At 41.2% G+C, this 27,142-nt stretch overlaps 1 protein-coding gene across 4 annotated transcripts in view; it reads right to left on the reverse strand.

Annotated features, from left to right (window-relative positions):
* Positions 1–6,748: 6,748 nt before the first annotated feature.
* Positions 6,749–27,142, reverse strand: part of LOC109865261 (dachshund homolog 1-like) — a 259,894-nt gene continuing 239,500 nt past the window's right edge. For 3 of the 4 annotated variants that reach the window (XM_020453386.2, XM_020453374.2, XM_020453368.2), the window contains 4 exons: positions 22,366–22,513; positions 21,511–21,654; positions 20,923–20,991; positions 6,753–8,589 (listed from right to left, as the gene is read on the reverse strand). In XM_020453386.2, coding sequence (XP_020308975.1) covers positions 8,552–8,589; positions 20,923–20,991; positions 21,511–21,654; positions 22,366–22,513 — 399 coding nt within the window. In that variant the 3' untranslated portion in view covers positions 6,753–8,551. Of the gene's footprint in view, positions 8,590–20,922; positions 20,992–21,510; positions 21,655–22,365; positions 22,514–27,142 lie in introns of all 4 variants that reach the window. The other variant, XM_020453381.2, reaches the window with a different exon arrangement.

The raw sequence follows: 27,142 nt of genomic DNA on the forward strand, positions 1-27,142 counted from the left end.
CCGGTCAAAGGTAGGTAATTCAAGGGTTTTTCTTAATTTGTTACTATTTTCTACATTGTAGAATAATAGTGAAGACATCACAACTATGAAATAACACATATGAAATCCTGTAGTAACCAAAAAAGTGTTTTTTAGAAATTGTTGCAAAAACTGAAAATAACAGTTACATAAGTATTCAGACCCTTTACTTAGAGGCAACTTTGGCAGTGACTACAGCCTCGAGTCTTCTTGGGTATGACGCTACAAGCTTGGCACACCTGTATTTGGGGACTTTCTCTCATTCTACCTTGCAGATCCTCTCAAGCTCTGTCAGGTTGGATGGGGAGCATCGCTGCACAGCTATTTTTGGGCCTCTCCAGAGATGTTCGATCGGGTTCAAGTCCGGGCTCTGGCTGGGCCACTCAAGGACATTCAGAGACTTGTCCCAAAGCCACTCCAGCGTTGTCTTGGCTGTGTGCTTAGGGTCGTTGTCCTGTTGGAAGGTGAACCTTTGCCCCAGTCTGAGGTCCTGAGCGCTCTGGAGCAGGTTTTCATCAAGGATCTCTCTGTACTTTGCTCCATTCATCTTTGCCTCAATCCAGACTAGTCTCCCAGTCCCTGCCGATAAAAAACATCCACCACCACCATCCTTCACTGTAGGGATGGTGCCAGGTTTCCTCCAGACGTGACACTTGTCATTCAGGCCAAAGAGGACAATCTTGGTTTCATCAGACCAGAGAATCTTGTTTCTCATGGTCTGAGAGTCTTTAGGTGCCTTTTGGCAAACTCCAAGCAGGCCTTCGTGTGCCTTTTTACTGAGGAGTGGCTTCCGTCTGGTCAATATACCATAAATGCCTGATTGGTGGAGTGCTACAGAGACGGTTGTCCTTCTGGAAGGTTCTCCCATCTCAACAGAGAAACTCTTGAGCTCTGTTAGAGTGTCCATCGGGTTCTTGGTCACCTCCCTGACTAAGGCCCTTCTCCCCCGATTGCTCAGTTTGGCCGGGCGGTCAGCTCTAGGAAGAGTCTTGGTGGTTGCAAACTTATTCCATTTAAGAATGATGGAAGCCACTGTGTTCTTGGTGACCTTCAATACTGCAGAAATGTTTTGGTACCCTTCCCCAGATCTGTACCTTGACACAATCAGGATGGCATGGAGAGGGGTGTGAGTAAGGGGAGAAGGACAATTCTCTGTATTGCCCACCAGAGTACTCGTACCTACTGATGAGCCTGGTCTTTTACTGGACAGGTAAACACGTAACGACCGGTAGTCCTCAACACAGGCAACTCTTGGTGTTAAGTCTGCGTAAACTTTCGGCTGGAGACAACCTAGCTCTGCCGAGTTGCATCGGCTCCGGAAGAGGCGAGTCGGCAGACCTCGGAGACTCTAGGGGGAACTCGGGTAACCTCAGATTCTCTCGGGAATGTTGATGCCGGGGACTTCCAATAATCCGTGAAGGAACGTGTCGAACAGGGATTCTGGGTTCCAGCCGGGGTGGCCTTGAGAGATGCGCTGTTGACAGCGGGGTTACTAAGTGGCTGGGAGGTTACTGTCGTGGCTGGCTGCCTCACAGACAATCAGCGGAATTGCTCCAGAAATGTATTCAAGGCATGGTCATGGCGCTCCGCCAAGGTCTGGAATGCTTCCATAAGACCTCGAAGTAACTCCTCGTGTCTGCCAATGGTAGCTCCTTGGGAGGAGATGGCGTTGAAGAGCTGGTCCGAGTCTGCTGGGTCAGTCATGGCCAGTTCATACTATCAGGACTCAGAATAAAACCCAGAGGCAGACAGTTCAAATCACAGATTTTTATATACAAAACAGGGGGTATATACTTGTGTGTATAAGGTAGTTGTTATGACATTGTTAGATTACTTGTTAGATATTACTGCATGGTTGGAACTAGAAGCACAAGCATTTCGCTACTCTCGCATTAACATCTGCTAACCATGTATATGTGACAAATTAAATAAAATTTGGATTTGATATAGGCCTACTGTCAGTATTTGTCAACATATACAGAAAATAAAATGTCCACATAGACCAATCTCAGAATATTTAATGAGCCCATATCTGGCCATACCATGTATGATATCCCGAGGGAATAAAAAAATGATGTGTGCATGAAATATTTGTCAAATTCTTAAGCACATGCTGAAAACTCAGCATTCATACTTGTCAGGATCCGTATATGGACCTCAGCCAAGAGATGCATATCTGGACTCAATATAGTTCTATCTTGAATGTACTGAGAAAACACAGATATGCTACGTATGCAGTCATTATTTGTCAAAATATAGTATGTCATGTCTCAATATATCAAATGAGTCCATGTCCAGCCATAGGAAATGTCCATGTGTGATATTCGGAGTAATCCCATATCATGTCTAAAAAACAAATCTGTGTTGCGTATTCACAAAACTCCAAATATGTTTTTGGAAATGGTCTGCATTCTCTAGATGATCAAAAACGTGCCACATAAAGATATGTGATATGGACCCTTTCGCCCAGTGTGTGGCCAAACACATGGTCAACCTGCAGTTGACCCTTCCCAACACCATCTCATCCTGTCTGAGGATCTGACCAGTGTGAGACAGTGACGAAGACAGTAATGATGAGATTGATAAAACACTGTCAGAAAGGTTTGATACCTTTAAAATGGTCCTGGGCTCTGAGGGCTTTGACCGGGACACACAGCCGGGACATTGAGGTTGGGGACAATACTCAATGGTCATTGGGTGTGATGACAGAGTCTGTCCAGAGGACGGGAGAAGTAGAGAGTGGGTACTGGCAATTACGATTCATTGGTGAATACGATACACATTCCACAGTAGAGTCAGCCACTCAGCTTACAGTGTGACAGAAACCCCAAAGGATCAGAGCGCAGCTGGGCTGGGACTAGCCAACTAAACTCAATTCCACAATTTGCGATGGAGTTGAGCGGCGACTGTTGTGGGCGGACTTGAGTGCAGACGTCACATAAAATGTACTTTTTTATCAAAAACGACTGATTTCAGCACCCAAAGAATAGCCTGCAATTACAATTATGGGCATACCCGGAGAATAGCAGCAAATTACAATTGCGGGTTATTCTTTGGGTGCTGAAATCAGTAGTTGTTTATAAAATGTCGTCGGATCTCAACGTAAATCTTGGAGTTTAATCAGCTACACCGGGACAGAAGTATGCTGTCATTGTATGACGCTGATTATGATATACATCGACACACGTTCATACACAAGTCCACTGAGAGAGTCTTTCCTTTTTTCTGAATGGGTGTAAACTCCACCCACTGAGGATCTTACCAGTGAAGACCTCTGTAGACAAAGAAGATTATGCAAAAATTAATGAATATGATTCTGAAGACAATGAAGAATATTAGAGACAGCGACAGTGACTGTTCAATATTCGATCATGAAGCTGAGTATAATAGATTCCCTGAAGAACGAGATGATGAAACCTACTGATATACCATTAAAAAGGATTGATTATACAGGTATATCAATGTAGAATCATATCGTTCTGCCAGTGGAACTACACAGTTAAAGTTAATATTGTTTCTTTCTATTTTTGTAAAGACTTACTCTAAGGGCTGGTTGGTGGCTTTTAGGAAGAAACTGCAATGATGGCAGGTTATAATGTAAATGTGACTGAACAAAATTAACTTGAGAACCATCATATCATCTTAAAATGTCTAACTTAGTTATATAATAAAGAGTAACACATTTTACAACCCCACTGTAACATTAAGCTGTATGCATCCCAGTTGTAAGGAATATGGTGGGTATTATGTTCAGCTTCATGATTCCATGTATAATTTGCTGAAAGGGAAGTACAAAGGCAGTTGTTCATTTTACGGCTGAAATGTTGAATTAGTGTAATGCACTTTAACACATTAAATAATTGATTTACATTTTAAAGGAGGCTGGTCTGATCCTCATGTACACATATTCTATTCTATTCTATTCTATTATAGGGTAACACTATGATTATAAAACACACAAGTGCCTAAATTGGAACTCAGTGGATGTACAGTAACATGCTATACATGACATCAGAGCTCCGGTTTTCCACTTCACAGTGCTGTATGGGTTTTGACTGACAGCCATTATAAACTTCAGCACAGCGCATCAAGAAGCCCCCATCCTTCCCTCTAATTGGGCTACTTTTCCACTTTTGATGTTGTCTGAGTGAGGAAAAGGCTGTAAATGAAGAGAAGTCAATGTGTTCTGAAAGATGAGACGCTGAGGATTATAATAAATAATAAATACTGATTTGGGACGGGTCCACAGTGTCTCCTGACCCCTCCTGTCTCAGCCTCCAGTATTTATGCTGCAGTAGTTTATGTGTCAGGGGGCTAGGGTCAGTCTGTTATATTTGGAGTACTTCTCCTGTCTTATCCGGTGTCCTGTGTGAATTTAAGTATGCCCTCTCTAATTCTCTCTTTCTTTCTCTCTCTCCGAGGACCAGAGCCCTAGGACCATGCCTCAGGACTACCTGGCATGATGGCTCCTTGCTGTCCCCAGTCCATCTGGCCTTGCTGCTGCTCCAGTTTCAACTGTTCTGCCTCCGGCTATGAAACCCTGACCTGTTCACCGGACGTGCTACCTGTCCCAGACCTGCTGTTTTCAACTCTCTAGAGAGATACTCTCAATGATCGGCTATGAAAAGCCAACTGACATTTACTCCTGAGGTGCTGACTTGTTGCACCCTCGACAACTACTGTGATTATTATTATTTGACCATGCTGGTCATTTATGAACATTTGAACATCTTGGCCATGTTCTGTTATAATCTCCACCCGGCACAGCCAGAAGAGGACTGGCCACCCCTCATAGCCTGGTTCCTCTCTAGGTTTCTTCCTAGGTTTTGGCCTTTCTAGGGAGTTTTTCCTAGCCACTGTGCTTCTACACCTGCATTGCTTGCTGTTTGGGGTTTTAGGCTGGGTGTTTGTACAGCACTTTGATATATCAGCTGATGTAAGAAGGGCTATATAAATACATGTGATTTGAAACAAGCAAACCACACATCTGTGTCCAAATTTGCATTTCATATTTCCATATTTGAAATCTCATGTTATTTACAATATCAACGTTTATCGCTGTGTTCGATCCACAGTTACAAGGATGACATGCGTTGTACCCTGAATTGTCCTGAAGAGAATGATCCTTCGTTTCTCATATTGTGAAGAAAATATGCTGCTCCACACGCACCTGAATGCACTGAAGGACTCCATTCTATGCGGACCAAAATAACAATCTGTTTGTCTGAAGTGCCTTTTGAAAGCCTAACACTGTAGTATCTTATTTTACAACTTAGCTAGCCATGTTGGTAATAAAATAAGCTTTCAAATGATGCCCACCTGACCCAGATTGCGATTAATAATGGAACATTTTTGGATTGCGTAAACAAACCAGTAATTGTGTGATGATGGGGACACAGGCTGTGTTCCAAACAAAAATCTGTGCTTGCTTTAGTTGCTCAATGGAAAAGCTAGATGAGCTCAAAAAAGCAAGCGCCTTATAGTTGAAGTCTCTTTCCTTGACAGTTTCTTGTCTTCGTACCTGGAGTGTATATCTTAGACCCACTTTTACAAAACTTTAAATATAATGTTCATCAATGAATACAAAACACTGGAAAGTGTTTTGTTCACAGAACATCAACACGTTGTTTTCATCAGAAGACAAGTTGCAAATGTTTCTGGCAATCAGTAAATACTATTGCACAAAATTGTAAATGGATTATCAGTAGTCAATCATGTAAAATATAGGGAACGTTCTAGGGCTCTATTCAATCCGCATCCGGGACAGGCACATTTAAATTATTTTTTTCTAACATTGTGGACATGCAGAGATGCAGAGAATACAATTGGGTTACTTCTACTTCTAACGAAATTTGGGTTACTCCTAAGTCATCATCTCCAACATTGTAACCTTCCATTGCAGAGCTCTGCTTTGGTGTGGGTTTTGGCCTATGTGTTCATATCATTTGCATTCCTCCACTGTATTTACCTTTCCTTATTTCTATTGGGAATTATGTTACTGCTTGCCGATGAAAAGGCTATACAAACCTATGAGCAGACTAGTCTTTTAATTGAATACATGGAATTGGATTGTGATGATACTGATTAAAGAATCTGGCACACGTTGCTTATTTTCTATTTTGGTTTTGATTAGGGATTCTATTTGATTTGTTGTATATTAAATTGTTTGGTGAAATATGCTTAAAAGTAGAGAAATTTCCCATAATTCTGCACCTTTTGAAAGGTACATAATTTTGTAGCTAGTCGAACCCGGGTCCAGTGATTCTCAAGCTGACACCTTAACCGTTGCGCCGAGAGTTCCAGACCTGTGTGAAGTTGCTAGGTGTTGGGTTAAGGTTGCTACATTACGACCTTCCTTTGGGAGAGAGTGTCCCCAAACTTCTCTATACCATGTCCCTCATGGGTACACACCTCTCCAATGGCCTCACGGGCGCCATTTCACTTGTGACACCAATGTAGAAAATTCAGGTTCAGCGACTGCCAATACAACACCTTAACCATTATCCAAGAGGTCCGCTAGGTGTTGGGTTAAGGTCACTACAATATTAATAGTCCATGCAGAGAAATTGTGTGACGCTATCAACAAATCTACTTCTTCTGCCTTGGTGCAGGTTCTACCTGTATTTTGGTTTCGTACAAATGAAAAGTAAAATGGTGTGGTATCTACTGTGCAGGTTAAATTGAATCAGGCCCAGTCTTTGGGCAACAAAATTAATTTAATTAACTCACATTGGTTATCATCAGCATTTGAAGTTTATTTAAAGTTGAAGTACAATGAAGTGTGCTATGCGTAGCTATATGTAAGTTATTAGCGACAGGTCAACAATAAACATCGCAATAAACTTTCAAAGTAAAATAAAGTGTGAACATGGGACAGACACTCTTTTCCCAATATTTTTTCAAACACATAGCCTGTTCCTGTTACAGTACATGACAGAAATCAGCTCCTGTCTCTGGAATTAACTTTTACATACTGCATAAGAGTTGACTCACCTGATGTGCAAAACTATTCAACCTTCAGCTTGAATACAAATGAAGCACATCTCTCATAAAGTAAAATGTCTTCTTTTTGCTGCATCATGATTGCATTAAAATACTGTACATCACTGATTTTGTGAGGGAACTTTGCTTGAGTTTTCATACCAATATTCTACAACGTAGAGGGTCGGTTAATTGTTTCCGATAGTCATTCTAGCTGGTCCATTGTCTGTACACATGTAGGATCTTAATTTGATCACCCTGTTGTTGCAGGAAATGTCCTGCACAGCATGAAATAGTTTAAAACTTTAAAATGTTGGACTTGATTTGCACAAACAAAAAATGGATCAACCCCATACAAAAATGTCAATTCATTATAATCCACATAATAATTCACATTTCCTTTATCTGCAGGATTATTGTCCTGCTGTGGGAAACTGGTCAAATTAAGATCCTATATCTATCTGTATGTGACTTCTGAATAAATTGTCTTGAAAGAGGAGATTCGTTACCAAGTGATAATATGTGATTACCAACTGTCCATGTAACATGTTAATAGCCACACATTAGGAACAAAGGTGTCTGGGAAACTATCTTTAAAAAGTGTTCAAATAAAAACAGTATTACCTGTTGCAAAGGGTTACTATTGACAGCAAAAGTTGTTATTGGAAAGCAAAATGTTTAAGGTGTACATTTTCGAAATCAGTTGGGCTAAAGTGAATCAACCCTACGTATTTGTTCAGCACAATATAGGATTTAAATATCATAATTCCAGGACAAACATTTACATGCCTGCATGCTTTCTCACCAAAATGGCAGGTATTTTAAAGAATGATGGCTCAGAAATGAAACAAAAACAAACTATAAATTCATATAAATGTCAGTATTGTCTTCCTAATAGATCTACTGCATACCCAATACCACCTCTTAACTTTATACATATACCATATTGATAGAGTGAGTTATCCTATCATTATCATCAGTTCTGGTATATACAACAATAGTAAAAAGGAAACTTGATTGTATTTTCTTCTATTTAGAAAACATTCAAATCAAATCTCAGTCGAACCCTTTGATCAACATACGGATAAATTATACATTTTTTTCACAGGTTCGTTCCAAGCTTTATATTTTGGAATTAAACTTGAAATACAAAACAAAACCTCTGAGTCTGACCATGTTCAAAGCTTTCTCGCTGGTTGAAATACAGTATAAAAAATCTTCAGTGCTGAGAATTTATCTGAGATATTACCAACAGTGTACCCCATGGTAATTATTTACTGTGCTAAAAATGTGTTTATACTTAGAAAACAACCCACCTCAATGCATCAAAACCTGCTTTAGCTACTATATTATGTTGATATCTGTAAGAAAAAGTGTTCTAATTCTACATTCAGACACAACCCTTCTTCGGCGTTTGGCCAAACACACTTCCATTGAACTGCTACAGTAAACGCAGCGAGACTTGTTTCTGCTACTAAATCTGCCTGGATAAGGGCTCTTGAGTATCTTCATGGGATTGTTTTCCCCTTCAGCTCTCCTCATCATCTTCTTATCAGTACATCACTGTGGTTTTCAAGAACAGTCTTCCATCTGAAAAAAAATACAAAGGAGACAAGGATTAGCAATAGCGTACTGGCCATGCTGACTCAACTTGGAAATATGGTGTTTAGCTCTACCCTTATAGTCCACAAAAACACACACTGGTTGCTAGCTTGTGTGAGGTTTCCCCACAATAAGCTAACTCCATAGTTTCTGAAACAAAGACCTAGGAGCAAGAGTACTAGGCCTGGGAAGGATGTCAGATTCTCTTGGACATTTCGAAAGCGTAACCAAAAAATGTTTTGTGGATACGGAGGTGATGCCACCACATCCCATTTTCGAATCTGTCCCAGCTGATGCTGGGAACTTCTACAGACATTTAAGCTGGAGCATTGGTACATTATGTGAGGCAACCTGTCTGTCTAAAGAGACTACTAACTTAATAATAATGATACATTAATTGTTTGACAAAATCTGGAAAAACATCAGAAAATATGATCTGAAATCTTACAACACACATGGGACTAGTAAGAATATTTTAAGATAATACACAAAGCAGAGGACTAGAGGTCAATAGAGAATTAACGATCAATTTAAATAGTTGTTTTTCAGTTCAACATCTGGTTAGAATCTGTGTAGGGATTTCAGTCCTGGACTCATAGCTACATGTGGCAAGATCTCATTCGTCTGAATTGTTTATATATTGAGCCTGAAACAGGATACTTGTTATTTGGCCATTGGCCCAATTTTACTGCAAGAAACTCTAATTGGTCAACCACAGGCTAGGGTTGTTGGTTATAAAATTACATCCTTTCTCTTTGTTCTGTGGAGAATCATTGAGGACAGGGAAGAATGAACATCGACCATCTACTTCCCAGCATAACAACTATTATTTATTATTTTTGAATAAACCAATTTTTCTCCCCCTGATTTGCTTTGGGGTCTGTGTTATTGAGGAATAACATCAACTGCTAACATACTCTTATCTAATACTCTTCCAATGTCCCTATTTTCTGGACAATTTAAGTTACTCGAGCATATCACCACTCACAATTGTAGATTTAACAACAGACATGAATATTGTTTGTCCTACAACGTCAAGTCTATAATTGTTGCTTAAATGATTTGCATGATCTGTTGAAACAAGCTGCAGAATCGAGCAGTAACAGTTGAAGAGACTCCTTATGCCAGTGTTTCTCTGTCTCATGAATTAAAATAGGGAAGTAAAACCAGGCCAATACAACCATCTACATATTTAATCATTGACAAAGGCAAATTGTATGAGGAACCGCGATATTCAACACTGCCTGCCTGCACGATTGCACGTCACATGTGTTTAAGACATCTCAACTGACATGCTTGTTTGAACATAATATTGCACTCATGATGTAAAGCGCTTTACGAATGACACTTCCTGTACAGAAGGAGTGTTAATTGAAAAAGGCAGAGTCATTCTTCTCCAATGCTATCTCCAGACACCTGCAACCTAACGAGCTTTGTCCATTTTCAAGGAACACTCATATCTTAGTGGTATGCCCAAACGAGCAGCGCTGCCTCCGATGCAGGGCTGGTAAAAGCATTTGTTAAGCGCAGCTCAGGAGCATGGCGTTTTATTACTGTGCTTTAAGCAGCCCTTTCCTGTCTCTTGCAGTGGACCTAAATAATTCAATTTAATAGGGAAAAGCACACCAAAAGACTAAGCGGCGACAGCTTGAGGAGAGTGATGTGTTGCTGCTTGACACAATGTCATCGGGGTAGAAACGGTACGTTTGTTAGCGGCTTTCAAGAGATTTACAGAGTTCTCGTGACATACTGTGCCCATAGCTGGTTACTATCACAAACACTTCATTCACATTTATTGATATTCTGTAATCTCACTATTAAACCATTTAACATTTGGCCTCTTAAGTTAAGGCCCGTGGCCCACTGGCAATATTTTAAGCCATATATGAATCAGAAAAGCCTCTGTTTCTATCCAAAAAATACAATACAATACAATGAAAACCTTCCTCCATTAGCATTTTTGATTAGTACACATTCTCGCCTATGGTAGGACAGCAACCATCACTGCACCACTAACCATCCAGGCTTCTGTCGTCAATGCATACAGCACGTATGTTTATAAAAAGCTGGATGGAAAAATAGCAAAGGCTTGTTGTGGGAATGTGGGAGGAGGAGACAAACACATGGGCTAATTATCCGGCACTGCCGTGGGTCTCTGAGGCATTGCACTCTGGCTGCCTCTATTCAAGCAATATTGCAGAGTTATGTGTAAAAGTAACTACAGTGTGAATGCAAAGGGCTAAAAATAAAAGGGATAGAGGAAGGTGGTGGTGGTTGGAAGGGGTGGATGGGGATGAAATCATTCACCTCCATGAGATGCCATGTATATCACCTTTCTCTGTCAGTCTCTCTCTGCCTGTCTGTATGTCTGCCTGCCTGTCTGTCTGATCGGCTTTACCTTCACGGCTGTTCATAGGGATGATAGTCAATATAGTAAGGGGAGGCGAAAGTGTGGCTGATTGATCACCTTTGATAAGTTGTGAAGTAACATATCAGGTATTGTAGTGTTCAAACCATCACAATGCTCAACATTTGAATGTTCAGGAAAGGATTAAGAAATACATTTTTGACACAAGGTTCTTATCACGCCCTGGTCGAAGTATTTTGTGTTTATCTTCAGTTATTTGGTCAGTCCAGGGTGTGGCATGGGTTTTTGTATGTGGTGTGTATGTATTGGGATTGTAGCTTAGTGGGGTGTTCTAGTTAAGTCTATGGCTGTCTGAAGTGGTTCTCAATCAGAGGCAGGTGTTTATCGTTGTCTCTGTTTGGGAACCATATTCAGGCAGCCATATTCTTTGAGTGTTGTGTGGGTGATTGTCCTTAGTGTCCTTGTTCCTGTCTCTGTGTTAGTTTACACTAGTATAGGCTGTTTCGGTTTCCGTTACGTTCTTTGTTTTGTAGTGTTTAATATTGATTTGTGTTTTACGTTTGTTTATTAAACATATTTCGCAATCTACACGCTGCATTTTGGTCCGATCCTTGTTCCACCTCTTCGTCAGAGGAGGAGATAGAAGAGAACCGTTACAGAATCACCCACCACAAAAGGACCAAGCAGCGTGTCAACAGGCAGGAGCAGCCCAAAGAGGAGATACGTAATAAGGATTTCTGGACATGGGAGGAAATCCTCGACGGGAGAGGACCCTGGGCTAAACCAGGGGAGTGTAGCCGCACCAAGGTGCAGCAGGAGAGGAGGCAACAGGAGCAGCCCAAAGAGGAGTACAGTATGGACTATACTTCTTGGGAGGAGATAGACAGGTGGGCGGTCGACCCAGGGAGAGTGCCGGTGCCCGCCTGGGATTCGATGGAGCAGTGCGCGGAAGGTTATCGGAGAATGGAGTTGGCGAAGCAAGCACGGCGGCGCGGACGGAAGCCCGAGAGTCAGCCCCAAAAATGTCTTGGGGGGGGGGGGGGTCACAGGGAGTAGGGCTACGCCAGGTAGGAGACCTGCGCAAACTCCCTGTGCTTACCGGGGGGCTAGAGAGACCGGGCAGGCACCGTGTTATGCAGTGGTGCGCACGGTGTCCCCAGTGCGGGTGCATAGCCCGGTGCGGTATATTCCAGCTCCGCGTATCGGCCGGGCTAGAGTGGGTATCGGTCCGGTCTATCCAGTACCACCTCCACACACCAGCCCTCCGGTGGCAGCTCCCCGCACCAGGCTTCCTGTGCGTGTCCTCGGTCCAGTACCACCAGTACCAGCACCACGCATCAGGCCTACAGTGCGCCTTGCCTCTCCAGCGCTGTCGGAGCCTTTCTCCTCTCCTGCGCTGCCGGAGTCTCCCGCCTGTTCAGAGCAGCCAGAGCCTTCCTCCTCTACAGCGCTGCTGGAGTCTCCTGCCTGTTCAGCGCAGCCAGAGCTGCCAGCCTGCATGGAGCAGCCAGAGCTGTCGGTCTGCATGGAGCAGCCAGAGCTGCCAGTCTACATGGAGCAGCCAGAGCTGTCAGTCTGCATGAAGCAGCTAGAGATGTCAGTCTGCATGGAGCAGCCAGATGCCAGTCTGCATGGAGCAGCCAGAGCTGTCAGTCTGCATGAAGCAGCCAGAGCTGTCAGTCTGTATGGAGCAGCCAGAGCTGTCAGTCTGCAAGGAGCTGCCAGTCTGCAAGGAGCTGCCAGTCTGCACGGAGCTGTCAGTCTGCACGGAGCTGCCAGTCTGCAAGGAGCTGCCAGTCTGCAAGGAGCTGCCAGTCTGTAAGGAGCTACCAGTCTGCACGGAGCCGCCAGAGTTGCCAGTCTGTAAGAAGCCGCCAGAGCTGTCAGCCTACATGGAGCAGCCAGAGCCACCAGTCAGCGTGGAGCAGCCAGAGCTGCCAGCCAGCATGGAGCAGCCAGATCTTTCAGTCTGCCAGGATCCGCCAGTCAGCCAGACTCTTCCAGATCTGCCAGTCGACCAGACTCTTCCAGATCTGCCAGTCAACCAGACTCTTCCAGATCTGCCAGTCAGCCAGACTCTTCCAGATCTGCCAGTCAACCAGACTCTTCCAGATCCGCCAGTCAGCCAGGATCTGCCAGAACCACCAGCCAGCCAGGATCTGCCGGATCTAACTACCTGCCTGAGCTTCCTCTCAGTGCTGAGCTTCCTCTCGGTGCTGAGCTTCCTCTCGGTGCTGAGCTTCCTCTCGGTGCTGAGCTTCCTCTCGGTGCTGAGCTTCCCCTCGGTGCTGAGCTTCCCCTCGGTGCTGAGCTTCCCCTCAGTCCCGAGCTTCCCCTCAGTCCCGAGCTTCCCCTCAGTCCCAAGCTTCCCCTCAGTCCCGAGCTGCCTCAGTCCCGAGCTGCCCCTCAGTCCCGATATGCTCCTCAGTCCCGAAATGCTCCTCAGTCCAGTGGGGTTCTGGGTGAGGACTACTAGGCCATGGTCGGCGGCGAGGGTGGACTATACAAGGACGCGAGGAGAAGGGACTAAGACATTGATTGAGTGGGGTCCACGTCCCGTGCCGGAGCCGCCACCATGGACAGACGCCCACCCGGACCCTCCCTATTGTTTTGAGGTGCGTTCGGGAGTCCGCACCTTAGGGGGGGTTCTGTCACGCCCTGGTCGAAGTATTTTGTGTTTATATTCAGTTATTTGGTCAGGCCAGGGTGTGGCATGGGTTTTTGTATGTGGTGTGTATGTATTGGGATTGTAGCTTAGTGGGGTGTTCTAGTTAAGTCTATGGCTGTCTGAAGTGGTTCTCAATCAGAGGCAGGTGTTTATCGTTGTCTCTGATTGGGAACCATATTTAGGCAGCCATATTCTTTGAGTGTTTCGTGGGTGATTGTCCTTAGTGTCCTTGTTCCTGTCTCTGTGTTAGTTTACACTAGTATAGGCTGTTTCGGTTTTCGTTACATTCTTTGTTTTGTAGTGTTTAATATTGATTCGTGTTTTACGTTTGTTTATTAAACATGGATCGCAATCTACACGCTGCATTTTGGTCCGATCCTTGTTCCACCTCTTCGTCAGAGGAGGAGATAGAAGAGAACCGTTACAGTTATCTCTGAAATTGTTGAGACACCATTTTTAATTTGGGCAAATAAATTGGTGGAACTTCTTCTATGTTCGTTCTGTTTTAACTAACTTCCACTGCCTCCAGTTTGCAATATTACTTCAAATCTTGAAACATACTGATTTACATTTTTGAGTGAGAAAAATCTGTGACATCTTGACACATTGTTTTATGAAAGAAAGCCTCATATTTATTTTTCACTTTATCAATTTTTGTATTCAAATCAAGATGAAAAGTTCATTAAAAGAGGATAAATATTTTATTAGATGCCAAATAAAACAGATTTTTTTTTTGCTTCTCTCAGCATAAAATTCCTTTGAAAAATTAATGAATACATGTAAATTATGCAAAATATGCCCAAGCAAACATTTTATGAAGACAATTAAGGGATCCATTAATTACGGTATTTTTTGCTTCACTGACATTCATTCATTTAATTTGAATTTTACTTTAACTGTTTGGATGTTTAATCTCGCAACAAATAACTTTATGTCTCGGGTCATGTAAACTTGCCGAACACATCGAAGGGCAAGCAGGCGGGAACCAGAGAGGAGATACTGGGGAAGATATTTACGTGCACTCTGTCACCATGGCGTTAGAGCCAGGAGAGAGCTTCAGTCCCAGTAGCATGGCTGCCTGCTAGCTGCTACAAAAGCCAGAGCTCCCTCTTGGAACCGATTAAAAAACACTGCAAAAGCAATTAATGAACACAGATTGTGTTAATATCTCAGAATTAGAGAAGTGTGACAAAAGACAAATATAAATAATTAAAATGATGCTCTTGTAATTTTTGGTCTCTCTTTCTCACCCTAGCCTGAGTTGTGAGATGAAAACACAACATACATTTCTCTTGGCTTTTATCCGTGTGATAGGGTTGGGTGTTTTATCCACGTCTTCTTTGCTTGTGTAATTTATCAACATAATTGTTTTGCCTTTGAGAGTAATTACTGTATACTAGGCTGGGAGCAGAGGAGAACAGAGGAGACATGGGTGGCAGACAAATGGCGATCCAACTTCACAAAAGCACACATTGTTCCGTGTTAACTCAACCTCCTCTTGATTCTATTCTTCAAGGCCATTATCACTGACATTATGAGCCCTAGAAATGACACACTTCATAGCTACACCATAGCATATGATATATTATTATATTATCGTTATCATATAATTATAGATTATTCAACTGTGAGAAAGGCATCGGCTATATGTCCAAATTGTGTCTGAACAGGAGAGAAAATATGTATCTTTAGTGTCTATGACAATGTACCATGGTAATGGTTGCTACGTTGCAATGAATAAGCTATGTTTCTGATCACATACAAATAAAATGGTAATGCAATATAAAAAGGAAGTGAGAAAAGTTAAGCCTCCAGTTAATACAGTATAACAATTAAATTATAAAGTGCTGTTTAATGTAAATCAAAAATGTTCCAATTTCAAATTAAGGATACTTGATATACTAATTTAGTATGAAATGGGGGACTATAACTGTTCTCTATCCAGAAGTTTTAAAAAATTGTGAAATGTTGACATATGGTTTACCTTTATTGGACAGCAACCCTTTTCACATCTCTCCACTGACTGAATAACATTTAATTATGAAAGAATCCACCCTCCTTATGGTACAAAACTATGATGAATATCTTTCAAATTTCACAGCGTTTTACTGTGTAATCTTTGTATTTTCCAGGGGAAATTGAGACTTTCAGAGATAAAGCGGTGATGATAGGGAGGATTTGGAAAGGAAGGGAGGGGGAGATGCTGTTGGGGATTATTAGAGGAAGACGTTATGACACTAATGAAGAAGAGAGAGGTGTCGTGTTCTTGGGTGAACAGACTTCCTCACGTGGAGGAAGGAGGGGGTGGTGATCATTTCTGAAGACTCCAATTCCCGCCATGGTCAAAAGTAGTGCACTACATAGGGAATACAGTGCCATTTGGGATGCAGACACAGACGTTGGATAGTCTTCAGAAGTTATCACCACCCCCTCCTTCCTCCATGAAACCCCACAAGGGAAACAAACAAGCCATTCAAATGCACATATTGTTTCAGGACTTATACATAAAATAAAGTGGATCTTAAGAGGTAAACAAACAAGTCAAATACACGTACAGTACCCACATGGGTGCATGTACACAGACACGCATACCTACCGGTCACTGAAATTAACTTATGCGTGCTGATAGTTTCAATGTATTATTATATATCCTCTGATTGCACTTTAAACCTAGTTTACTGTAACATTCATTCAGATCCAGGCAGAGAAGCCTGTTAGTTAAGAAATTAAGAATAAAAATTTGCTTCTTCTATAGGAACAGGTCCTGTCTTTCGTCAATTAGTAAAAATAAAAATTATTTCAATAGTCATTCCGCTAATTGACTATGGCGATATCGTCTATATCAGGTAGTCCCAAACTGGCGTACGGGTACCCCTAGTGGTAAGTACAATTCCGTCGGGGGTACGTCATATAAAAATGTGATACACATTTAAAAAAAAATATATATATATATATACATATATACACACAATACCATTCAAAGGTTTGGGGTCACTTAAAAATGTCCTTGTTTTTAAAAGATAAACATTGTTTTGTCCATTAAAATAACATACAATTGATCAGAAATACAGTGTAGACATTGTTAATGTTGTAAATGACTATTGTAGCTGGAAACGACAGATTTTTTATTAAATATCTACATAGGTGTACAGAGGCCCATTATCAGCAACCATCACTCCGGTGTTCCAATGGCACGTTGTGTTAGCTAATCCAAGTTTTAAAAGGCAAATTGATCATCAGAAAACCCTTTGCAAATTATGTTAGCACAGCTGAAAACTGTTGTGCAGATTTTTTGAATGGTAGTGTATATAGATTTTTTAGTTAAAAAATTCTTCACATTTTCAAACAGTACATTTATATTTTCCAACGGGGCAATACGAGTAGCCTCGTTTCACTGCCTAAAAAAAAAAATCGACCATCTAGTGTTCAGCGAAATAACAACACAATATCAAATACAGGTAGCCGAGTCAAATAATTAACATCCATTCACATTAACCGCTACTCTCTCACGGGAAATCTTCACTCTTGCATGGACATTTAGAAATTAAACATGACAATTTGAAAAATAAGCCACGGGGGTTTTTAGAGCGAAAATAAAGACGACTTTTGAGTAGTAAGACATGAATAAAAGCAAAAGGTTCCATTAATAAGAAGTGGCTAGAAGCATCTTATATGGTGAGCTACCGAGTGGCCAGGACAGGCAAGCCCCATACTATTGTGGAGGACTTAATTCTTCCTGATGCCGCAGATATGGCTGGGACAATGCTGGGAGAAAAGGCCAAAAAACGTTAAGGACAATACCTTCGCAATGCCTTCACGATGCATCAGTGACATGTCAGAAGAAGTATTAAAACAATTACTGCTTCGCATACAAGCCAGTGAATTATATGTATATATAAAGGCACAGCTCCTGGTATATGTCCATTACGTTTATGGGGGTCAATTAAGGAAGACATCCTCTTCTGCAAACCACTGGAAACCAGGACAACATGAGAAGATATTGTTAAAGCACTGGACAGCTTTGTGACATCAAATGGACTTTGGTGGTCAACATGTGTTGGTATCTGTACTGATGGCACAAAAGCCATGACAGGGAGACATAGTGGAGTGGTAATGAGCGTGCAAGCAGTTGCTCCCGAAGCTACTTGGGTACACTGCAGCATCCACCGAGAGGCTCTTGCTGCCAAGGGAATGCCTGACAGATTGAAAGACATTTTGGACACGACAGTGAAAATGGTTAACTTTGTTAAAGCAAGGCCCCTGAACTCTTGTGTATTTTCTGCATTATGCATTGATATGGGCCGTGACCATGTAACGGTTTTACAACATACCAACATACATGCTGGTTATCAATGGGCAAAGTATTGACCCGTTTTTTAAAATTGAGAGACAAGCTTAAATTTTTCTTTACTCTACTTGGCATAATTTGTACTTGTCTGACAGCTAGCATGATGATGAGTTTCTCACATGACTGGTCTATCTGGGTGATGTTTTTACTCGCCTGAATGATCTGAAACGAGGATTACAGGGACTCTCCGCAACTATATTCAATGTGCTGGACAAAATTGAGGCTATGATTAAGAAGCTGGAGCTCTTTTCTGTCTGCATTAACAAGGAAACACACAGGTCTTTCCATCCTTGTATGATTTTTTGTGTGCAAATGAACTCAAGCTTACGGACAATGTGAAATGTGATATAGCGAAGCAGCTGAGTGAGCTGGGTGCGCAAATACGCGGGTACTTTCCCAAAACAGACGACACAAACAACTGGATTTGTTATCCCTTTAATGCCCTGCCTCCAGTCTACTTACCGATATCTGAACAAGAGAGCCTCATCGAAATTGCAACAAGCAGTTCTGTGAAAATGTAATTAAATCAGAAGCCACTGCCCGATTTCTGAGTTTCTTGCCTTGGCAAATCACGCTGTTAAGACACTGATGCCCTTTGCAACCATGTACAGTGGGGCAAAAAAGTATTTAGTCAGCCACCAATTGTGCAAGTTCTCCCACTTAAAAAGATGAGAGAGGCCTGTAATTTTCATCATAGGTACACTTCAACTATGACAGACAAAATGAGAAAAAAAATCCAGAAAATCACATTGTAGGATTTTTTATGAATTAATTTGCAAATTACAGTGGAAAATAAGTATTTGGTCACCAACAAACAAGCAAGATTTCTGGCTCTCACAGACCTGTAACTTCTTCTTTAAGAGGCTCCTCTATCCTCCACTCGTTACCTGTATTAATGGCACCTGTTTGAACTTGTTATCAGTATAAAAGACACCTGTCCACAACCTCAAACAGTCACACTCCAAACTCCACTATGGCCAAGACCAAAGAGCTGTCAAAGGACACCAGAAACAAAATTTTAGACCTGCACCAGGCTGGGAAGACTGAATCTGCAATAGGTAAGCAGCTTGGTTTGAAGAAATCAACTGTGGGAGCAATTATTAAGAAATGGAAGACATACAAGACCACTGATAATCTCCCTCGATTCTGGGGCTCCACGCAAGATCTCACCCCGTGGAGTCAAAATGATCACAAGAACGGTGAGCAAAAATCCCAGAACCACACGGGGGCACTGAGTGAATGACCTGCAGGGAGCTGGGACCAAAGTAACAAAGCCTACCATCTGTAACACACTACGCCGCCAGGGACTCAAATCCTGCAGTGCCAGACGTGTCCCCCTGCTTAAGCCAGCACATTGTCCAGGCCAGTCTGACGTTTGCTAGAGAGCATTTGGATGATCCAGAAGAAGATTGGGAGAATGTCATATGGTCAGATGAAGCCAAAATATAACTTTTTGGTAAAAACTCACCTCGTCGTGTTTGGAGGACAAAGAATGCTGAGTTGCATCCAAAGAACACCATACCTACTGTGAAGCATGGGGGTGGAAACATCATGCTTTCGGGCTGTTTTTCTGCAAAGGGACCAGGACGACTGATCCGTGTAAAGGAAAGAATGAATGGGGCCATGTATCGTGAGATTTTGAGTGAAAACCTCCTTCCATCAGCAAGGGCATTGAAGATGAAACGTGGCTGGGTCTTTCAGCATGACAATGATCCCAAACACACCGCCCGGGCAACGAAGGTCCTGGAGTGGCCTAGCCAGTCTCCAGATCTCAACCCCATAGAAAATCTTTGGAGGGAGTTGAAAGTCTGTGTTGCCCAGCAACAGCTCCAAAACATCACTGCTCTAGAGGAGATCTGCATGGAGGAATGGGCCAAAATACCAGCAACAGTATGTGAAAACCTTGTGAAGACTTACAGAAAACATTTGACCTCTGTCATTGCCAACAAAGGGTATATAACAAAGTATTGAGATAAACTTTTTGTTATTGACCAAATACTTATTTTCCACCATAATTTGCAAATAAATTCATAAAAAATCCTACAATGTGATTTTCTGGATTTTTTTCTCTCACATGTTGTCTGTCATAGTTGAAGTGTACCTATGATGAATCTTACAGGCCTCTCTCATCTTTTTAAGTGGGAGAACTTGCACAATTGGTGGCTGACTAAATACTTTTTTGCCCCACTGTACCTATGTGATAGTGGATTCTTGGCCCTCACTACCATGAAAACTAAATACAGGCAGAAACTGTGTGTGGAAAATTACTGAGACTTTCTCCAATACAACCCAACATACATTGCAGAGTTATGTGCATCATTTCAAGCACACCCTTCTCATTAACCTGTGGTGAGTTATCCACAATAACAAATAAGGTTTTATATGTAAGATGGCTAAATTAAGAGCAAAATTATTGATTATTATTATATTATTATTTGTGCCCTGGAGCTATAAGAGCTCTTTGTCATGTCACACGAGCCGGGTTGTGACAAAAACTCACACTAATTCTTATGTTTAATAAATGTATCGTATAGTGTGTGTGTGTGGCTGGCTTACAATGAAGGCAAAAAACAATAATTGAGAGTGCGCTGACCCAGGGGGTACGCAGCTGGAAGTTGAATGTTTGAAGGGGTACCGTAGGACTATAAAACGTTTGGGAACCACTGGTCTATATGAATGCAGCTGCCACTGTATTGAAGGCATTGGACAGAGTTTATCATCACACTAATGCTCAAATAGAGAAGGTGTGAGGGGGGGGGGGGTGTATAGACAGACTAACAGATGGACAGAAAGAAGAAGAATGATAAATAGAGAGATGAAGTGAGATAATGGCGAGAGAGGGTGAAAGTGAGAGAGAGAGAAAGTGAAAGAGAGGGAGTGAAACAGGGAGAGAGAGTGAGCAAGAGAGAGATTTATCTTCTCCTCAGGTTCATGTACCTTGTATTGTCCTCTCAGCATCTGTTCTTCCAGCACTGCGGTCACTCTCCGTCTCTGGGGTTAGTGAGTCTTGGAGAGCAGAGAGATAGAACAGCACTGCTGTTAAACATCCTTCAAATGGAGCAGCCACACTAAAAGTTTTCATTGAAAAACTCAATTGGCTATAAGTGAAAAACAACTGATACAATAAGACGTTAGATGATTCCACAGTCAGATGCCCTGCTGCATCATGATTTAACTTACTCTTACTTCCAGAATGTAAAGAACTCAGTAACACTATGTGAGTTGTTACCACAACATGTAACTGCAATCTATTTTGTTTTTAGCTCAGGCTGATCCCCAAGTAGCAAATGTATTTGCTGCAAACAGTGAAATACATACAAAAAGCATATGGATACATTAACTTTTTTTGTTTGTTTTATTCTAGACACTATTTTTACTTTATTGCTGCTGTCTGTTTATTTTATCTCCTCCATTCTTTTTTGTTTCACTGTAAAGTGTGTTGTGATTTTAAATGCACTTTAAATAAAGATTGATACATTTTTAAGTAGAGTATAACATAAACATTTAATTAAAAACACAACTAACCATTGAGTGAGCGCAGGCCTTCTGAGGGTGAGGGCTGTTTGAGGAACTGCTCAGCCTGCTCCCTCCTCTTGGACTCGTACTCCAGAGCCTCCTGAAGTTTCCTCTTTGCCTTCTTCTCCTTCTTCAAGCGCTTCTGGATTATTGCTGCGGGGAAAAGCAAGAAAAGGACAACTGTATCAACTTACTTTTATTTAAACCTTTTCTATCCAAGCAAGTCAATTAGGAATAAATTGATATTTACAAAGACTTGGCAAGTGGCCATTGTGGTAAAAGACAAGCAAAACTTGACCAAACTACAGGGCAGAAACATGTGGCAAACAACAGAGTTGAAACTGAGTTTGAGGTAACATTCAAACCAAAATTTTAACATGGGACGTTCACTCAAAATCATTAATTGATGTCAAAGAGAGATTGAGGACACTTAGGTTGGCTCGTGCTGGAAATTAGACTTGCCTGAATTCTTAGCAAACTATATTGAATTCAAAGCAGCAAACTGCTAGAGGGACTTTATTATTATTTATTATTTATTTATTTAAAGCAGCGCTTTAAATAACACAAGTGTGTTAACTTAAGTGTTATTTGTGTCACTTTTATTTAGAATGATGATGAATCATTCATTTTGATAATTCAATATGTATCCATAATTAGCTGATCTCTCGCGGTGGTGGGGGACAATACTAAGTGGTTCATTGGAAGCGGTTGCACAGAAACACACGGCAGTTTTCTTATGTATGTTTGACCGTTTTCATTATTTAGATGTGTGTGTTAAAGTGTTTTGATGAGCTTTGAAGCATGCATACCTCTGTCAAACCAGACACACACACAGACACACACGCACCCTCTCTCAGTCCGTACCTCTGTTCTTCTGTTCGATAGCGAGCTGTTTCTCCAGGGTCTCCCGGAGCTCTCTTTCCCTGAACAGCTCCATCTTTAGCTCCGTCTTCTCCAGCTGCACCTGCTTCTCTTGGGCCCGTGCGTTGTCAATCGCAACCTTCAGCAGGCCCTGCACACATACACCAGTTAGTACAAACACACACACACACACACACACACACACACACACACACACACACACACACACACAAACACACACATACACAAAGACATGTATGAGTACAAATACACGCATGCAAACATGGACACACACATGCACAATTTTAAATAGTGAAACCCTAAAAAAAGTTATCCTTTTAAAATAAAACTATACTTAATATATTCACGTCACCAAAAAACAGATTAAAACACACTGTTTAGCAATGGTATACATTAGCCTCAACAACACCCTCTAAGGTAGCAAAGCTATTTTCTGTCCTCCTCTGGGTACATTGACAATTCAAAACCTAGGAGGTACATGGTTCTCACCCCCTCAATAAACTTACACAGTAATTATGATGACTTCAGGATGACTTTTTCCAACCTATCAGAGCTCTTGCTGTATGAACTAACATGTTGTCCACCCAATCAAAGGATCAGATAATTAATCTATTACTGAAAGCATAAGGTACAGCTAGCTAGCACTGCAGTGCATCGGGTGTTGTGAGTAGTTGACTCAATGAGAAAGGCAATAGGTTAAAGAGTTTTGAACAAATACATATCTTCAAAAATTAAGGAGAAGCGAGAGAGAGAGAGAGAGAGAGCTAGTTTAATCTTTGTTTAATTTTTTGCTTCTTCTTAGTTTAACTTTCACTTACTTAGCTAATGCAGCAAATTTAGCCTAACGTTACTCAACAACCTGACTCAAAACAGAGAAGAATGCTATTCATGTTAGCTAGCTGGCTAAGGCTATCCAACTCTGCAACTCTTCCAAGTCAAGACAAGCCTGCCAGTGTAACTGTTAAACAGCTTGTTGTACACTGTACTGCGTAATTGTACACATGGATTGTGGGTTTACTAACGCATTAGTTCTAGTTGTTGACTATAACGTTAATATGGTGACAACGATGTAGGCTGTTAGCGGTTATGGTATTAAGGTTTGGCTAGGAGAGGTTTTTGTCCCTGGTCACAGACAGCTATTGTGTTGTGCACTAAAGTCCTCAAGCGAAGGAAGAAAAGTGAGAGCAGGAAAGCGCGTAGATGCGATAATAAATTATATAACGAGATGATGCTGAATGTGGCTGCTATGAAAGTGAACTGTGTGTGGGGCTAACCAGGGGTGTATTCATTCTGCCGATTCTATTGCAAAACGTTTCTTAAATAGAAGCAAACGTAACGGGGAAGGACCTGCCAAAATTTGTCAAATAGAAACTCTCATTTTCGTTGCAAAACGGATCTATTTAGACTAATGATTACATTATTGAATGTGTCAGCTTGATTACTCCTATGTGTCTCTCGACCTGTACACCTACATTATAAACTTTAACTTGTAGGCTAGGTTTGTAGCAACCTCATGATGGGTATAGGGAAAATGTGAGTATCATCTAGTAGCCTAAACCTATCGATGTTACATTGAGCTGTGTGAATGGGATATGAATGACAGTCATACAATATGCTGTAATACAAATAAGGCCATGCGCATAAAAAAACAATTGTTCTCCCTAATCTTAAACAGCACAGACTGCCACTGATTAATATACACTACACACCTCACTATACACATCAATATCCACATCAATACACAATCATAGAAAACAATCACGTTTTTCAGTAAAAAGGTCCTCAATCAGCCTTTTGAATTGCCCTAAAGGCACCAATTCATCCAACTTTAGAGAGCCTTGGAGACCATTCCACAAGCAAGGTGCAAAAAAAAGAAAACCAGGGATCTTCAGAGTTAGCCACCCCTAAGACCATGTGTGGTATTTCAAACGTCTATAAGTTAACAATGAAGTATGGTAAGGTAGCAGTTTATGCAGGAGGGCTTTATAAACAAAAATTCATCAATCTGACTTTGCTGAAAGCTACTTTATTGAGGAAAAATGTACTTACTATGACTGTGATATGTGGTTTTGCCACCGAGCTATCTTAAGATGAATCCACTAACTGTAAGTCACTCCAGATAAGAGCGTCCTCTAAATTACAAAAATTACAAATGTAAACCTAAATCTACGAGACTTCAGAGAGGGCCAGCCTACTTTCGGATAGAGAATGCAGTGACTGCCCATACCATAGTGTGTTTTGAGTAGAGTAGAGAGTAGAGTATTACTTTATTAATCCCAATTTGAGAAATTGTTTTATCACAGCATACATCATCAATGACTTACAGGAACAGGACACGCAACAATGACCAACATGATAAGCAACAACAAATACATTGTTATACATTGTTAAATAGGAAGACCTCATAAAAAACATTGATCAATTACACTCGTTAAAAAGCCTCATGGCTGTGGGTAAAAATGACGGTCTAAACCTCTCTGTGGAACTTTTGGGCAGTATGAACCTGCTACTGAAGCTGCTCCTGTGTTGCATTAGAGTGCTGTGGAGTGGGTGGGTGTCATTGTCCATGTGTGTTTTTCCCTTGCAAACTTTTATGAGCAAGTCCTGCATTGATTCCAGGCTGCAGCCAATTGTAGCACTGGCTTTCTTGATTATTTAGTCAAGCTTGTTTAAGTCCTCCTTAGTTGAATTCCCTTTCCAGCACACAATAGCATAGGTCACTACACTCACCAGGACACTGCTATAGAACATGCAAAGCCTTTGGTAACATACATCAAAATATCTAAGCTTCCTTTAAAAGTAGTCTGGATTTTTATTTTTTGTAAACACTGTGAGAGTTCTTCTTCCAGTTAAGTTTGTTGTCTACTATTACACACAAGAGTCAACAGTTCCATTCTCATCACCATTAAAACCTCTTTGGGATGATGCGAATTTTCGCAGCTTTTTGTTAAAAATCGCGCAACATTTCAGCGTCCTGCTACTCATGCCAGGAATATAGTATATGCATATGATAATTGTGTGTGTATAGAAAACACTCTGAAGTCTCTAAAACTGGTTAAATCATGTCTGTGGCTATAACATAACGTGTTTAAGGAGTCAAAATGCGTCGAAAAACTGTTCCCCGAAACACACAAAAAATATCCATCCGCCAGTCAATGTATTGTCTAACGCTGAAATAAATACATAGGAATCCCCTGTAAACGCCTACAGCTTCCACACGATGTCGCCAATGCTGTCATTTTCATTCTGCTTTATCCTTGGTTTGGTAGCGTGACGCATTTCCTTTCTTTGGGCTCACCACAGGATGTTTTGAATGTGAAAACATGGACGATGATTTCAAGACTTGCTGCTATCGAATACAGATCGCCCCGTGATCAATTTAATAGATTATTAACGTTTATTAATACCTAAAGTTGGTTTAGAAAAGTAATTTGAAGTGATTTGTAAAAGTATATAGGCAACTTTTGTAATTTTAAAAAGTGACGTTGCGTCTTGTAAAGGGGCATTTTTCTGGATCAGACCGGTCTTCAGCAAATCACATTTTGGGTATACAATGACGGATTTAATCAGGAAAAAGACCCAATTGTGATGTTTATGTGACATATAGGACGGCCAAGAAAGAAGCTAGTCAAAGGTAATGAATGTTTTATATTTTATTTCTGCGTTTTGGGTAGCGCCGGCTACCCGGTTGTTTTGTTGACGGTCTGGTATTCTGGGGGGTGTTTGCTATCAGATATTCGCTTCTCATGCTTTCGCCGAAAAGCATTTTACAAATCTGACTTGGTGGCTAGATTCACAACGAGTGTAGCTTTAATTCACTACCTTGTATGTGTGTTTTAATGAAAGTTTGAGTTTTATCGAAACACATTGTTTACATATTGTCGCCTTTATGTTTTCAATTTAAAAACAATACCAGTAGTCAATGTATATGAGGCTAATAATTTACTCAATGTTGCACATGCCGTGTGCTGACATTAAACTGTTTGGAGAAAATCCAATCCTTGTAATCTAGGCGGTGAAATGTCCGGAAGCAGGAGATGATGGGATGCTTAGTTTAAAACATACACAAAACTATTACTACTACTACCAAGTTAAATGCCAGATACTTTTCTCCCATAAGGTCTGAGTGGCACTTGGAGGTGACACTGTGATAATGAAGATGGCTTGCCTAAGACTACCACAACAATTGCATTGTCTATGCTAAGAAGGTGGTCAAGGTCAAGGTCAAGGTGTCATACGTCAACTGTAAGCTGTATGCTGATTTCAGAATCAGGAATCAATAATGAGTGCTTTCAAATAAAAAGCCTGCCAATACTGATTAAAACCATCACTTATCTCATTCTTCTCAGTAATGATGCCAGAGTCTGACTTGCTTAGGCAGGTCATGAGAGGAATTTCCACACTTCCGTGCATTAACTGTTATACAAAATGTTGACGGATCCCCAGCAGAGTTTGTGATAAAACGTAGAATGTAGATTGATTTAGCTTTCTTAATTGAGGAATATCTACTGTATTTTTCAATTGCTTGAAATGCTGCCAATCAGCTATCAAGGCAGTTTTTCTAACTTTGGTCCAGGCCTGATTTCTAATCATAATGAGATCTGAAAGTTCTATAGAGAACCATGGATTTGTTCTATTTTACCTCTAAGGCATTTAAAGGGCTCTTGTTTGGCTGCCAGAGATATAAAAATAGATGAGAAAAGTTCTAGAGATAATTCAGGGTCAGGCATGCAGCTTATAGAGGAAAGATGAGAACAAT

Source organism: Oncorhynchus kisutch, linkage group LG2 (assembly GCF_002021735.2).
Source record: "Oncorhynchus kisutch isolate 150728-3 linkage group LG2, Okis_V2, whole genome shotgun sequence".
In the NCBI taxonomy this organism is placed as follows: Eukaryota; Metazoa; Chordata; class Actinopteri; order Salmoniformes; family Salmonidae; genus Oncorhynchus; species Oncorhynchus kisutch.